This window comes from Bubalus kerabau, chromosome 1, assembly GCF_029407905.1.
Source record: "Bubalus kerabau isolate K-KA32 ecotype Philippines breed swamp buffalo chromosome 1, PCC_UOA_SB_1v2, whole genome shotgun sequence".
Lineage (NCBI taxonomy): Eukaryota > Metazoa > Chordata > Mammalia > Artiodactyla > Bovidae > Bubalus > Bubalus kerabau.
Window position 1 is genome coordinate 113,481,905 of NC_073624.1, and position 17,204 is coordinate 113,499,108.

The following is a 17,204-nucleotide window of genomic DNA, read 5'->3' on the forward strand; positions in this document are numbered from 1 at the left end:
TTCTAAGTTATGTAAGTTCACTTAAAAGCAGACTGGGGAGGCATGTGGACTCAGATGAAAACAAGTTCAGACCTTTTATGATAATATTCTCAGGAATGAAAATCAAAACAGAGAAAAATAAAGCTGAGTGCTAAACAGATGATGGCATACCACATAACTTCCCTCTGGTTTCCGCTTCTAAATTCTTTCTCTAAGTTAATGGAAACCAGCACACACCTGACAGGTCAGCAGCGCGATTAAAGATCTACCTAGCCATTAGGGCGAGGAGAAAACAGCCGTCTCTCGGCTTCATTCGTTTTGCTGTTTTATAGATTTGCATTTGTACTCAGACTTCCCTGAGTGAAAACACAGCCTGTATTTTGACATGCAACTGCCAAGTGGTGAGAAATGTATTTAAAAATAATTTTAAACATTTATCTGCCTATTTGTACAGTGTTTCAGCAAGGTGACTCCTGAGCTATTATTAATATATGTCCAAAGTATTGTTCACTTCCCTTATTTTCCTTAGGTGTGTTTACTTAATATCTTTGAAATGCTAATGGAATGTAGCTAAATCAGGTCTAGAAACTTCGCTGAGATCTTAATTCACTTGGTGGCTTAATGTGCTTAGTGTTACTCTGTATTACCTATACTTAGGAAGCTTATAAAATCTCTCAGCACTAGTTCATTTTAAAGGCATGCATTTCTTGGGGGAATTTTCTGCATAATAGGCTTCCAAGAGGGAAACAAAATTCAAGGACACATTTAAACAACCTTCCTGAAATACAGCATCGGTAGCATATAATTTTGTTAGGTTTCTATATTGAATATAGGATGTCGGTAGTCAGATTACATACTTGCTCTTTAAAATCAGTATTAAAGCAATTATTTTATAATAATCCTTTTACTCATAGTATAAATAATAGATGATACAGCATATCTACATAAACTTTAAAAATCAATACAATGTGCTAACTATAATACAGGAGAAATAATAATTTGTATAAGTCACATTTCATTGTAAAAATCTTCAGAACTTCAAAACTTTACTTGGGTCCCAATGAAGTGATCAAATGTTTACAGTTGCTAAAAGGGATATTTGTATTTGGAGAAATAAGACAGAAATTTTGCAAAAAGTCAGGAGCAAAAGAAAGTTCAGAGGCAAACATCAGAATAAGAGCTAGAATAGTCAGCTTATATCAGAGCCTTGCAAAAACACATTCACTTTGTGTCAAGTTGTTCCAGGTTCAAATCATTATAAACGGGTTTTTTTCTTATGCATATCCCAGAGAGACTGAAATATGTGTGGAATGGGGAGAGTTTTTAATTGTGTGATACTGTCTCACATGTTGGAAGATGTTTATGTTCTTGGCCCAGGGCCTGTAAATGCAAGCAGCTGCCCCCCATGCCCATTTTTCAGCACACTAAAGACGGCCCAACAAATATTCACAACAGCCTGTAGGGGGCAGTGTCAACTCTATTAAGAACCAAACTGACTAGAATTGTTTTTCCACGGTACATTAACACACACACACATACACACACACACACACACACACACACACACTGTATTGACACACTATATATATGTACATACATATTCACTTCAGGTATTTTGAGTCAGAATTAAACTTGAGAAACGATATAACTAAATCAAAATGTTGATTGTGCATCAGTATGAAAGCATGAACATTGTGCTGTGATGAAATACCACCTTTATCTCCAAGTGTCCTTGTCCCACATAGATCCCTTCAGCATGCCCTGATGGAGTCACTCCATATTGCAAAGCACTGAAAATAACCCTCATCTGCATTGTAACTTTTTTCTCATAGATATTTCAATTCAATCGAGGCTAACAATGAATAATTTCACTTAACATCTTAGCCAGTACTTTTCTCAAGTGTGAGAAGAACTGAGTCAACAGATGAGAGCTGAAGTTGAGTCAGTGGATGATAGCTGAGAAATTAATTTCTACAATGCAGCAGACTCTAACTCTTAGTACTTTGATAGATTGTCATGTGAATAATCTATTACTATCTGAGTGAGTCCAATAAAAGAGATGCAGAAATATAAAGTGAATAAACACTTGTCTTTAAAGCCAAGTGTTAGCGTTAGTCGCTCAGTTGTGTCCGACTCTTTGCGACCCCATGGACCGTAGCCTGCCAGGCTCCTGTCTATGGGATTCTCCACGTGAGCATACGGGAGTGGGCCGCATTTCTTTCTCCAAGGGGAAACTCAGTTAGTATTAAACTTGTTTTCCAATTACTTAGTCATTAAGATGAATAACAAAGATGAACATCAGATATCAACCAGTGCCTCTGAATAGGCACATGGAGTCCTAAGAGTTTCTAGGCAGTTGAGATAAATAATAGTGGAGGTGATTACAGTCTTTGTGATATTCTGTGAAGGCATAATCACAAAAGTGCAGAGCATTTTCCTGACACAGACTGATCTACAACCTCCACCATGTGTGGCTTACTAGGCTTCAGATTTCTTATCCATAAAAGAGGGATAATAATTATTCTCTCCTAGTAGAGATTTTATAGGGCAGAATGGAGGTCGATTTCACAGAATGCATAGCCCACGCTTCCCTGCAAAGTGCTCAGTGAACACTGGCAATTGTTACAATAATTATTGTTCTTCCCATGCTACTAAGGGGTCTCCTCTTACGTTTCTTGAAAATATCTTCTTGAATTAGCACTGTATTCTTGACACTAATAGATGGCAATAACATTATGTTCATTCTGCAGCCCCATGAGGGAAAAAAGTACTGGACTGCATTTTTCCTCAGCTCGTGACATATTTAACCAGTTATACCACTGCTGGTTGTGGAGTTCCACTGGTTATTGCTGTGACGGGTAACACTGATACACTCACTATTTGTTCAACTCACTGTCGTCAAACTGTGTTCCATACAGTCGGGTGTCTTTGTAGTTGGCCGGTATATCTTGGGAGGGTGAGTGAGGAAGATATCTTTAACTCCCCAAGGCAGCTCTGCCTTGCTGTCCATAGGTTTCTGTACAATATTTCATTTGAACAAAAGGATCCTTGGCTAAAAGGTTTGAAAACGATTGCTTTCTAGATCTTAGTTTCTCCAAGCATGGCATGAGAATCACAGTATTTGGTGCAATGTTAATATCTATAATATTGTAATACCTATACTGTTGTTTCTTGCATGGTGGCAGATACTTTCAGAGTATGCAGGACATGAATGTGTGCAAGAAATTGTACCTGCCTCTGAGCAATTTAGATGAAGAGCTTTGAAAGCTGACACGATGACTCAATTCTGTTTTGGAAATGAGAGAACTTCTTGTCCAAATGGTAACATTTGAACAGGTTCTTGAGTAATTTAAAAAATGTGTCAGGGTTAATGGTCAAAGGGAATACGGGAAGAGAGAAAAGCAAATTGCCAACTGATTTGAAGCAGTCTTTTAAAGGAGATTTAACAGGACTTAAATGAATGCAGGTATGGAACTGGAGTTGCAATAGATCAGGGAGACAAGGATAATAGTGAGATTTCTTTCCTGAATAGCTAGGGAATGAGATGGCCCAGGGAGAGCATGTAAAATAAGACTGGAACAGGATTAAAAATGGAAGCCTGTAAACTGTGACCTCTACCACTAAAGGGTAGGAAAGACAATGAAAAGGGAGGACCAGTCAATGAAAGAGAATAAGGAGGGGAGGAAGGAAGATGAGGAAATGAGATTATATTCTTAGGAAATCAAGATTTTTCAGATCATGACTGCTGATCATCATAATGATGCAGAAATATCTGACCAAATGAAGGTTGAAAGTCACCCTCATACCTGTACAAAAAGAAGTGCCTGGTGACCATTTTGCCTGTACTTGATGGATGGAAATCAGAGTGGAAGGAGCTGAGTTGTTAGTGGGAGTTGAAGAAATAGATGTCAGGGTTGAGGTTGTGTTTTCCACTCAGTTTGATGTAGATATGAAGGAGGAAGAGAGAACGGTGGGTGACAGAGGAGGTAAAGGAAGAAGAAAAGCTTGGCGTGTATACAAAGAAAACTGACGTTTCCGAAGCACATACAATGCATAGAATTTCACTTGCACATATGTGAACTTTGAGCACATCTATAGGCTAAAAGGAACGAGGGAGTAAGAAAATGAAATGACAAAAGAAAAGAAAATTAGAGATGATGTAAAGAGGAAACACCAAGAGGGAATTTGTCCTTCCTGGAACAGGCATCCTTGGAATGGGTTTGAAGAATGTAATGCTTGAATATTTGGCTGCAGAGTTTCTGGAATTTTCTCAATTTGGGTGTCTGTCTGACCTTAACGGAGGGCTTTTCTAAAAGAGAAATAGACTCGTTAAAAACGACAGTTTGACTCTAATAATAGCTAACACTTATAGGATGCTTACTCTGTGCCAGACACTCTGCTAAGCACTTCATATGCATCGATGCCTCTAGCCAACAACTCTATATGGAGATATTATTTTTATCCCCATTTTATACCAGAAGAAACTGAAGCACAGAAAGTTGAAGTCACATTCTCCAGGTCACATAGAATATGGCAGAGCTAAGAGCTGAACCCATGCAGTCTGTAACCAGAGCTTGTGTTTCTAAATCCTGTGTTAAACTGTCCACCCAATAGTATTTCTACATGAATTACATAACTATCCTCAGCCCACTTGGTCTTATTCTAGACTCAGAATCAAGTTTCGGCTATTTGGTTTTCTGCTGTACTTCAGGAAAGGTACACTTGACTTCAAGAAGCTCATGAATATCAAAACCTTAATCACAGCTATTTGGATGACATGAGTTCATGCTTTACAAACCAACCATGGCCCTAGTCATATTAAAATCAAAGATGCAAAATAAAGAAGCATTCTGCAAAACCTTGTCTGCTTCATTTAGATAACAGTATGCAGAATGAATGGAAAGATAAAAATGCTCAGAATTTACCATTTCCTTTTCCTTTTTAAAATTTGAAACCCCTTGGTATTATGGATGATATCATCAAGCAGTTTTGTTTGAATATGCTCCGTGCTGGACTCTGCAGATTACCCAACTAATGACATGCACACTCCTAGCCATTGTGACACCTCTCTTCTCTCAAGTGGGAATTTCAAGTGACAGACGAAAGCTGTTTGCTATCAATTTTGCAAAAAAACACATCTGCCAGATAGCCAAGATTTAGTTCAGAGACAGAAATCAATTAATATTCTAATTTGTTACCTGTCATTAGCATCACACCATATTATGCCAAGTCAAAAGTGATAACCTTTATGTAACATATGCTCCTAAAGGAATTGGATTTAGGGAATATGATTCATTTCTGTGGAGTGTTGCTCCCTGTATATAAATCCCATTAGAAATTTCAATTACACAGGCAGTAAAATTTGTGATGGATTAAAATGAAAGTGTAAAATACGCAGTTGCACGTTTATCATAAAGCTGTGTGGCTGTATTTATGATTTAGTTTTTCTAGTTATTTGCCAAACCATTTAAAATTTTAGGTATTTCAGCTGTTTTTTCCCCATTAAAAAAATCAAGGAGAGAGCTAGCAGCATCATATTTCTAAGAGATGTTACCTAGATTCTCTGACCTTCTACTATTTTAGGTTGCTGGTCAAAAGTAAATCTCCAGAGAGGAAGACTGATGACCTGATCTGATTTCCAGTGCCCAGGAAAGAAATACAGGAATGCGATAGTGGCTTGGGAAGAAGAAATGAAATAAGATTAGCCAAGAGAAAGAAAAAGGGAGAGTTGCACAGATATTTTCCCCTGTTGATTCTTTTCCTGTTGATGAACAGGGAGGAAAATATAAAGTACAGATGGCGCTCAGTGGAAAAGGCTAAAAGATAAAGTTATCACTATAAATATGGAAAAAACCTATTTTTTCAATGTGAATGACACAGTCAAGCATTGAAATGATGCTTTCTTTGGTGTTAGAAATCAAATTTTAAAAATTTACTATACTCGATTTATAATGTTGTGTTTATATCTACAGTACAGCAAAGTGATTCAGTAACACATATTTATACACTCTTTTTCATATTCCTTTCCATTATGGTTTATTACAGGGCATTGAATATAGTTCCCTGTGCCATACAGGAGGACCTTGTTTTTCACCTAAATTTTCAGCCTTTTAAGGACTCAAAATCTAAGAATGGAGGTTCAGCATGTAAGCCAAGTCAACATTGATTGATTCATTCATTCACTTGACAAATAGAAACTGAGTCCCTATCACCAGGGTGAAACTATGCATAGAACAGACCCAGAATTTTCCCTTCATACAGGTTACATAATTTTGAAGAGAGCCAGAACAATTTAAAAACCAGTAATAAAATACACAGCATTTCAGATGGTGCTAAGTAATCCAGTGAGAAATAAAGCAAGGGACAGAGGACAGGAAATGCTGATGGAGTTGGGATGGGGTGAATGGATTATAATTTTGAATAGCATGGTTGGGGAAGTCCTCATGAAGATGACATTGGGTGAAAGCCTAAAGAAAGTGAGAGAATGGGTATTTAATGGGGAACATGAAATCCCACTGTTGTCAACGCTGCCATTGCCTCTCATATTGTTTACCCCTCCAGAGAAGGAAATGATGCTGAAGACAAGGCAGAATATACATTTGATTTGGTGTTAGTCATTGCTCTCTCTGCTTCCCTCTAACACAGTTCTTTTAAAGCAAGCGTTTTGATAAAATGGCCAAGTGAGAGTTTGCCCTTGTGATAGATGCATTTAGTTTTTGCCCTGTAGTTATGACTTCAAAGTCATATCAAAAGTTAGCTGAATCAATCCATTAGCTCAGCAGCAGAGACAGGAAGAGAACCCGAGAGAGCCTGTGTTTCCCCTTTAGGGCTCGCCCTACTGGACCATCTCTACCTTCCCTAGGTTATGAATCTTCATGCTGAGAATGCAAATGACTGACATCTGTGCTAAGAGTATCTTCCAAATGTATCTGAATTCATTAAAAGTGGGCGAACAGATCAGCAAGTTGTTAGTTCCAGGGAGGATAAGATTCCTTGCAGTTGAATTCAGTGTCCTTATAGAATCTTTCTCTCACGAATTTTGTAAATCTCTCATCTAGATTATTGCAACAACCTGTTTTATTCTTTCTCCTTGTCCCCCTAAGCATACTTTCAACACAATAGCAAGAGTGAATTTTAAATTTTTATTTATTTTTAAGCTTTTTATTTTATATTGGAGTATAGCTGATTAACAATTTTGTGATATTAATAGTTTCTGGTGGACAGCAAAGGGACTCAGCTATACATATACATGTGTCCATTCTCTTTCAAACTCCCCTCCCATCCAGGCTGCCTGATTTTTTTAAGAAAAGCCTACTTCAGATCATGGGATACCTGTGCTCAAAATGTTCCAAAGGCATTTTATTTCACTCGGAGTAAAATCCAGTTTCCTTAGAACAATTCACAAGGCTCCACGTCTTGGAGCCTCAGGTTTGCCTTCTGCCATTCCCTACTTTGCTTTATTCCGCCAAAGGCGCACTGAGTTCCTTGCTGTTCCAGGTGGATTCTTGCCTAAGGAGCCTTGTATTTCACAGGTTTTAGAACTTTCTCCTCCAGGTTTCCTTACAAAGGAAATCAGCTCAGATCATCCAAGCAAATAATAACCTTCTACCCCTTTCCCACTTTACTCTCCTGTTTTCCATATATTATTTATTATTCCATGATGGACCATATACATTTGCCTCCTTATTGATTATTTCTTTTGTGGGGGCCAAAATCTGTTTCTCATTAGACACTAGATAAGTATCTGTGTGCTTAGCCACTCAGTCATGTCCAACTCTTTGCAACCCATGGGCTGTAGCCTGCCAGGCTCCTCTGTCCGTGGGATTTCCCAGGCAAGAATACTGGAGTGGGTTGACATTCCCTTCTCCAGGGGTCTTCCTGACCCTGGGATCAAACCCAGGTCTAATGCGTTGTAGGTGCAGTCTTTACTGTCTGGGCCACCAGGGAAGCCCAGATAACTGTCGTATAGTAAATGTTTACATTTGAATAGAAAAGACCAACCTGAAGTTTAAGATTTAAATTAAATGCCATTGATTGGACTCAGTGCTACACACACTCAAACTTAGGTTCAGTTTATGGTTTCTTTCCAGATGACCACAAAGAAAATGTTAAAAATTGTGCAAACATTTTTGAAATATTAACATATGAGTGAAAGAAAACTAAACTTGTAATAATGGGAACGTATGTTTTTGCAATTGTTTAGGAATAATCTTTACAATGGAATAATTTCATAAATAAAGATGTAAAATACAGCACAACCCATAAACATTAATATTTTCTGGAGAGAGACATTGAAGAAGACAAAAAGAACCCACCTACCTTAAACACAAGATGGATTTTCATTTATTAAGTATATTTAAATACTTTAGAATGCTCCATTTTCAAGAATATACCTTTTTATTTTTGAAATACTACCATTCTAACAATAAAAAAAATAAATCAAAGGTCCGCTTATGTTAAGAAGAATACTGCTTTTCGCTTCTAATGGGTAAATTGATTCTCAACCATATATTTTTACACGAGGAACAATATGTAATACTCACATGGAATTTTATGCAACTCATTCATAAACTTCTCCTTCAGCTTGGAGAAGGCATCCTCCTTCCCTTCCCCGGGACTGGCTGGCTCTGTGGCGTTGTGTGGCAGGACCGTCGCCACAGTGGTGACCGGCGGGGCTGCCAGCGCCTCGTGATGACTCTCGCTCACCATTGTAGGTTCAGCTGAGACTGTGAGGGGAGGGAAGCAAAACAAGCACAATTCAGAATGGCTTGCCTGACCTGGGTGAGAGCTATTCTAGAGATGAAAAGACAGGAGAGGGCACACCTGCTCAGTGGGTTAATAGCACGTCATTAGCATATTACTTTATGTTGGCTCATGAAATATTTATAGAGCCACAGAGAAGGTTCTTCCCCAGAAGGGAAGGCCATACATAGTTATTGAAAGCATTCTCTCCTAACAATAGAATGAAACTGTCAAATCTCTTAGTTACTTATGCAGGCAATTATTTGCTGTGTAGATTTAACTCTCTAACCCATGTCCTACTGAAATGCACATGAAAAAATTATTGACAACATACATGCTCTGTACTCTACACATTTTGTGTGTTTTACAGGGAAAGATGAGATGAAATATTTATATTAAAACTGCTGATAAATGATAGCATACATTCAAAATGTTAGTCAATTTAAAAATGTTTGTAAAGAATACTATTGTAATATTGATACTCCAAGATTCCTGAATGTTATACAGAAATTAATTTTTGAGTCTCATTTATTGATAGTATGCTTTTCTCCCAGTTTTTTTTTTTTTTGACATTTACCATAGATAATACTGTGACCAGTAATTCACCTGTCTTGCTGGGTGAATTTTTGAAACCACTATAAATGTGACATGATTGACTATATATATCAAAGCACTGATGATAAAACATGACTTGTCTAATTATTTTAGTTTATTTGGCTTGATTATATTATTGAACTATTTTATTAAATTTATTCGATTACTTTAATGTTTACCTAGATGAAACTGTTGATACTGATGATACCTTAGCTTTCACATTTCATGTGACTCAGCAAGACTTCAATTACATATACACACAAATGCACACATATGCATGAAATATTTGTATGTATTAAAAGATGGATTTGTTCCTCTACTGTGAGAATCACCAGATGTGATATGCATCATTACTTGTCTCCATAGGGTAGTTGAGGATATTTGAGGAATTATGGTTTATTGTGGGATTTAAAGGAAATGATTGTGCTAAATAAAATAACTAAGTACAACAGTGTCATCATTAAATTAAAGGTATATTATCTGTTTCAGCTCAATTTCTGTCATGTTCTGAAAGTGGAATGTCATTCCTGGGATGAGCCTGATGTTCAGCTGATCCCTCTAACTGGCTACACACTTGTTCACAGCTTTTGTGCACACAGATATTTGGGTCCTTTCTCTTGGATTACTAAATATTTTCATATTTCCCCAGTTTATTCTGGAATGTAAAACATTTCTATGTGTACGTTGAATGGTCCAAAAGACAACAGGAAAAATAATGCATGTTAAAGAGAGTCAACATGTAGAAAATGACCTTAAAGTTTATTCAGTATTTTTTGCTGTTGTTGCTAAGGAAGTAAATGAATGCTTCTGTAATTTGCAAAAAAAGATCCTTTTCAGACATAAGGTATACCTGGAAGGTGTTTCATTACAAAAGGTAATATTTATAAACTTGTAAATTAGTAACCAATGATATTATCCCAACTTTTTCTGATTAAAAAAAAAATCAAGAAAAGATTATGCAAGAAATATACAGGCAATATTTCTTTTTAGTTAAAGTATACCATGAGAAATTAAAAAAGTCTTTTGCAAGTTATAAAGATATAATGGGCAGTTAAGGATCTAATATACTAACAAAGACTAATTGCTGAATTTATTTTTATTCTTTTATATTCTGAGAGATATTGTCTGTAAATAACAAAACTAAGAATAGTTACGTTGCTCTTGAGAATCCATATTTATGGAAATAAGATGCTTATGAAGAAGCATCATTTTGCTGATGTAAACACTGGCCAGTTATTCACCCCTGACTACTGTGATGACTTCATATTCTCTTATGTACTTTAGTGCATGTGGCCTTGTTTCTTTATTCAGAAAAAAGAGTTATGTTCTACCCAGCTCTTGATAAAAAAAAAAAGCCAACAATTACTGAGGATTTGATAAGAGGCTTAGATATAGGAAATCAGAGTTCCTACACTACTCCCACAGAGAAGGCAATGGCACCCCACTCCAGTCCTCTTGCCTGGAAAATCCATGGACAGAGGAGCCTGGTGGGCTGCAGTCCATGGGGTCGCGAAGAGTCGGACACGACTGAGCGACTTCCCTTTCACTTTTCACTTTCATGCATTGGAGAAGGAAATGGCAACCCACTCCTGTTCTTGCCTGGAGAATCCCAGGGACGGGGAGCCTGGTGGGCTGCCGTCTGTGGGGTCGCAGAGTTGGCCACGGCTGAGGCGACTTGGCAGCAGCAGCAGACACTACTCCCATGAGATAAGTGTGATTAGCACCCATTTTACAGGGGAGGAGACTACGACCAGTTGGTTAATAGATAGTAGTAACTAGTGGGGTTGAGATTTGTACCTAGGTGTCCTAGCCACTAGTATCAGAGATGTGTATACTATAAGACTAAAATCTAGTAAAATTGCTTTTTGAAAGAGCTCTGGACCATAGCCCTTAGTAAGTAGTACATTGTGTATTGTGCTCCAGTATACACACTCTCCCACTCTATGTTATATTTGGAACACATTTCGCGTTGGGAAACTTGTCCTTGCTATGTGTGAAATATTCTGATATGTTCCATTCTATTCTGTTCTATTTTAGTACATTCTAATTATGCTTATTAGCTTCACAAACCACTATTGGTTTCATAACTGTTTGGAAGATCACTATAGTAAGGGACCTGTTAAGATACAATACCACTAAACAAGGCTAATACAAACTGAAGATGCCATTTATTAAGAATTTACTATGTGCCAAAATGCTGGCATTGATTTTTAAGTATAATATCCTCAACCTCTCCCTGAAACTCTGAAAAGTAACTTGGTCTTATTTTATACGGGAAAAAAAGGATTGTGAAGAGATTAAGTGAATTGTTCTACACAGATTTAGCCTGATCCAAGGTTCCTTCCACTAATCTTCTTTAATAATAACATTTAAGTGTTATTAAGCAATTAAATCACTACCGGAAAGGTATTTTATGATTTTTGAGTTGGAAAAAACTTTGCATTTCTATTCACAAATTTACCAGTGAATAGAAAACACAAGTCACCTTACTAACAGAAAAGAGATTGATTAATTTTAGAGTTATAGTTACTGAGTTTGTTAAAGTGGAATTTAACATCTTGGAGTGTGCCAAGAGAAATATTGAATAGAAAAATAAATTCTCCCCCAGAAGAAAGCTGAAGGTCACAAGCAAGCAATTATAAAATATATACATATTGCCCCTGGGGGAAGAAAAAAACAACAAAAAACAGAGCTTAATTTCACAAATAGTCAAAGAACTGAAAGTTAATATATATTCATTGTAAACATGGATAAATATAGATGTGAAGGTGAGTATACAAAAATCTTGACAATGGGTAAAAGACCATAGTTTAGAAAAATATTTTACAGAGGCCAAAGTAAGAGAACACAGTCTATAGAAGCACTCATTTATTTTTTCTAGAAATTCACAATAAAGAATTAATATAAGGATATTTATAGTAACTAATTTGTAGTATTTTAAGACCAGAAATTACCTAACAGAGACATTAAAATTATGATAATCCATAAAATAATGTTATAAAAATTAAAGGTAAATGTTTACAAATCTGGAAATATATTACAGTATTACATGAAAATGTGAAAGTGAAGTCGCTCAGTCGTGTCCGACTCTTAGCGACCCCATGGACTGCAGCCTACCAGGCTCCTCCATCCATGGGATTTTCCAGGCAAGAGTACTGGAGTGGGGTGCCATTGCCTTCTCCCAAACATTATATAAAGTATGTCCAATTTCTCTGGATAAGATTTTTTTGTAAAAAAAGGTTGGAAAGATATACTTAAAAATATCAACATTGTGGTAGTATATTCACTTTTTTTAATGTATGTTTACATTTTCAACATATTGTAAGCCTAAATTGTTTTAAATTATGCATAGGGAGAAAAGTTTTAAAACTGTTTTGCTCTTGAGGAAACTGTACCTTGCAAAAAGAGATTTATTTCCTAACATCAGATTTTCAAAAAAATCCTTTACGATGTAATATAAAAAGCTAAACTGCTAGAAAGAAGGATTCAGCTACATGTTTAGCAAATATAATATGCAAAATTGTGACTGGGTAAAATAGAATGTAGAAATATTTTTAAGGTATCATGAAGGCTAATACATTTGTGGTATAAAATGACGAAAATCAGGATTTTTGGTTGCCATGACAACTTCCCTCTGTTCCTTATATTTATTCTACTTAGTAGGACTTTAATTATGTCTATCTCTGGGTCTACAAATTAATATGGATTTCTCGGCTTATACAGTGAGATAGTCTACCAACCTGCATCAACATAATGATTTTTTGTTGAAAGAACTATTTCCATCTGTGTTTAAGTATTGCATTTTATCATAATAGCATGCAAAATTAAAGAGCAAACAGGAGAAGGTCAAAAAATATTGAAAAGTACATTATTACTAAGAAAAGTCTTTGAATGTAGAAATGCTCCAAACTGAAAGTAATTCTTGCAGAAACTCTTACAGAACCCAGGAGATACCACAGAATGTATTAGTATGTATTTTTGAGGTGGAGGGCAACATGTAGTGATTTTATTCCATCAGAATGTTCTTTGACCTCATGTAAGTGTAGGTGAAAATCCTAAGAAGATGCCCTGTGTGTCTCTCCCCCTACTTCAGAATGAGGTCTTCAGCTTCAGGGAGTGCTCTTGCCGACAACTCACAGCTGAGGAATCTCTCCTAAAGAAATGCCTTTGGCTAAAGGGAACTGCTTTGCCCAGGCTTAAACCCACTTCCCCAGGGACAGCCCACATCCAGTGCCTGGGATGCCGGTGGAAAGGTCTGTCCCCCATCTTAATTTGGTTCATCTCTGAAGTACCCTCTGTGATCAGCTAAAGGCTGTGGTAACTGCATGTCAGTTTCAGCAATGCTCCTTGCCTAAGCCTGCTTCCACCTCTCTCTTAACATGGAAAGCATTACCCAGTAAGCCACCTCTGACTCAGGGCAGCTTTCCAGGGAATCCAACTTATGATACCCACTCTGAAAGATTTTGGGGAAAATAAAAATGAACCACTGTCAAAAGCTTCATTTAAATTCTTTCCCAACCCAAGGATCCTTAGGCAGTAAGTGAACTCTTGCAGCATGATCAAAACCCTCTACAAGTTTGCAAATGTTTGAATGCGAGGCTTCAGGTGTACTGTCTCTCTCTTTATATACTTTCCCTTGCAGGAAGTAAGAGGACAGCCAGAGATCGTATGGTCCCTGTCATGGCAGGAGAAAGGTGACTTCTGGCGACAATGCCAATAAAATGGCAAGAGAGAAAAGGTTGTTTATCAGAACTTAGAGCAAATGGAGGAGAAGGCAATGGCATCCCACTCCAGTACTCTTGCCTGGAGAATCCCATGGGCGGAGGAGCCTGGTGAGCTGCAGTCCATGGGGTTGCGAAGAGTCTGACACAACTGAGCGACTTCACTTTCCCTTTTCACTTTCATGCATTGGAGAAGGAAATGGCAACCCACTCCAGTGTTCTTGCCTGGAGAATCCCAGGGACGGGGGAGCCTGGTGGGCTGCCGTCTATGGAGTCGCACAGAGTCGGACACGACTGAAGCGACTTAGCAGCAGCAGAGCAAATGGAAGAATACCATGCAGCCTATCTTCATGAAACCATAAAACATACAGGGTCATGGGCCATTTTTCTTCAAAATATTGATTCAAAATATATCCAGGTATGTCCAGATTTTACCTATTTGTTTCATCACAAAAGTCTCCTAAGAGGTGCAGGAAGAATCCTGCTTAAGAGTGTGGTTCTCAGCCAGTATCTCTCATAGGTGTCTGCAAATTGTATACAAATGCACCTGCTTAGCTTTACTTTGAAAAAAGAGTCAACATTCCTCCTCAGTCCCATAAATCCTGCTGCTGCTGCTGCTAAGTCGCTTCAGTCGTGTCTGACCCTGTGTGACCTCATAGACGGCAGCCCACCAGGCTCCTCTGTCCCTGGGATTCTCCAGGCAAGAACACTGAATACTGAGATGTCCTTAATATGTGAATCCCAGTGCTTGCCCATCTGTAGCCCCTTTCAATGGGAACTTCCTGCTCACAGACTCTAATGGTGGAAAAGGATCTATGTAGATTACACCATCACCCCATGGATGCAGCAAGTTTAAGGAAGAATGAATATCTAATTCAAGAGCACCTCACTTAGATGCTGGCCTGAGGCCAATGACACTCTTTAGCATGAAAAGCTGAGTGAAGCCAATAAGATTCTCTCTTTCAGGAACTGAAGCTATGAGACACCCTAAAGAAAGTGAAGCTGAGAGAAGAGAAGCAGCATGCGTGCCGCCCCAGAGTTAATAAGGAAGAGTCAGGGTTCCAAAGGCAGCTGATCCCAGGGCTCATGTCTGTGACCACCGTGCAGTCCCGCCCTCTGGCTGTCCTGCTTGCTTTGGCTTGGTTTTCAGTTCTTTCTGAGTTTCACTACATAGTATCTTGCAAAAACTAATATTGATTGTAATCTGAGTATCTGTACCTTATTAATCAAGAAAGCATAATGAGAAGTAAAATCTGCTATGTGGGTTCACTAGGCTGAGTTGTTTCTGGAGTATCTGAATGTATAGCCAGAGGTGCTGAATTCTGTTACTCGGTCCGCTCTACATTCATAACTGGATGTGTGTGGAGGAGTGAAAAAACTGACGATGCTGAGACATGGCGCCCCTATTGTGCAGTTTATCAAAGTGCCTGGGAGACGCATTGGTAGTGCAGTGATTAAAACATTCAACTGTGAATACATTTTTTTTTTCCACAATACATTTTTCTCCACGTTTTTACATCTGTGAAATGAGGATTTATTTTCCTTATAATCAATGGCATCTCACTATCACTGTCAGCCAGGCCTGTGCACACCCAACTGTCTTCTTACTTCCATTGATGTTCCAGTAACAAATCATTTAAGGGCCATTTGAGGAAGAGATCTGAATCCTGGCGGTGGTCTGAAGCTTTCTATTGAAAGCTCATACACTCAAAACTAGCAGAGTGAGAGTCAAACAGTTTGGAAGATTTTAGAAGCACTAATGGAACAATGTTTAAAGAAATGCTTTATCAAACACTCTTGATGGCACGAAGGAAAATGGTGTGTAAGAAAAAGATGGGTATCATCAGCTCTGAGCTGAGAATAGATTTAGAAATCTTTGTAATTTATTAACCAATCTCTTTTGCTTTTATTTTCCTTATTTGAATACACAAAAATGACACAAAATAAAATCTGTCTAAGTCAATGATCATTCAAAAAGTACAAAATAAAAATCCAAGTGATATGAAACCATTTCTTGACATAGTTTGCAGTACTTTTGTTATTGGTCTATGAAATATTGCTGCACCTTATAATTAATGGTTTCTTAGAGTACATGAAATAGACATTTCCTAAAGAATAAGAGAAAGCATGAGCATTGTTTACAAATAATATATTACAAAGTAATAAACTGTATAAAATTTTAAACAAACCGAGTTATTCATTCCCAGAAGATAAATCACAATTATATTTAATAACTATCGTCAACACAAATTTCAGAACTAGCTAAAAGAAAAACGAATCCCTGAGCCAAATGAAAACCATATTCACTGTGACATTATTTCCCCCCTTAGATCTATAATATAGAGAATAAAAGAATGGAAACAATACATATCCAACTCAAAACCCAAGTACTGAATTACTGTGGTAATGATACAGAAAATCAAGAATTCTTATACAAATTGAAAATTTCCCATCTATAATAGGGAAAGAAATCTTGGAAATTGGGATATCAGAGATGTTTCTAAAGCATTTAATAATAAATTCACAAATTTAACATTTTTTTCTAGTAATCCGCTTATGTACACCCATTTTTCTACTAATGCAGTTTCAAAAACTATAATTTATTTTCAAAGCATCACTCAATAATGGAGAACTTTTATAGCTTTAAAAAGCCTCCCAAGATTTTGGTAAGAATGACAGGGTCATGATCAATAAAAGACAGCAAAAGAGCTATTTCAGATGCATCATAAAGACTTCAAGTGCATTTTGTAGTGTTTAAAAATGAGAGTTAAAGTCTCCCTTTTTAATTTTTTGATTAGAAAAAGACATGAAAGCCTAGAGATGGAAAGGCAATTTTGCACGGATTGATTTGGCATAATTTTCATTAACAATGTTTTTGTGTACAATATTAATTGAAGTTACCTCTTGTGTTGTTGTTTAGTCACTAAGTTGTATCTGACTCTTTTGTGACTCCATGGACTGTAGCCCTCGAGGCTCCTCTGTCCATGGGATTTCTCAGGCAAGAATAGTGGAGTGGGTCGCCATTTCCTTCTCCAGGGGATCTTCCTGACTCAGGGATAAACCTGTGTCTCCTGCACTGCAGGCAGATTCTTTACCACCGAGCCAGCTGGGAACCCCATCTCCTCTATACAGTAAGATAAAACTCGATGCTTTTGGCAGTTTTGGAAC

At 37.4% G+C, this 17,204-nt stretch overlaps 1 protein-coding gene and 1 long non-coding RNA gene across 12 annotated transcripts in view; one reads left to right on the forward strand and one right to left on the reverse strand.

Annotated features, from left to right (window-relative positions):
- The window catches only part of SYT1 (synaptotagmin 1), a 230,662-nt gene extending 221,974 nt beyond the window's left edge, over nucleotides 1-8,688 (reverse strand). For both annotated transcript variants that reach the window (XM_055587097.1, XM_055587092.1), the window contains exon 1: nucleotides 8,523-8,688. In XM_055587097.1, coding sequence (XP_055443072.1) covers nucleotides 8,523-8,688 — 166 coding nt within the window. The remainder of the gene's footprint in view (nucleotides 1-8,522) is intronic.
- LOC129656425 (uncharacterized) overlaps nucleotides 1-17,204 on the forward strand; it is a 214,883-nt gene that overhangs the window by 169,469 nt on the left and 28,210 nt on the right. The window lies entirely within an intron of this gene.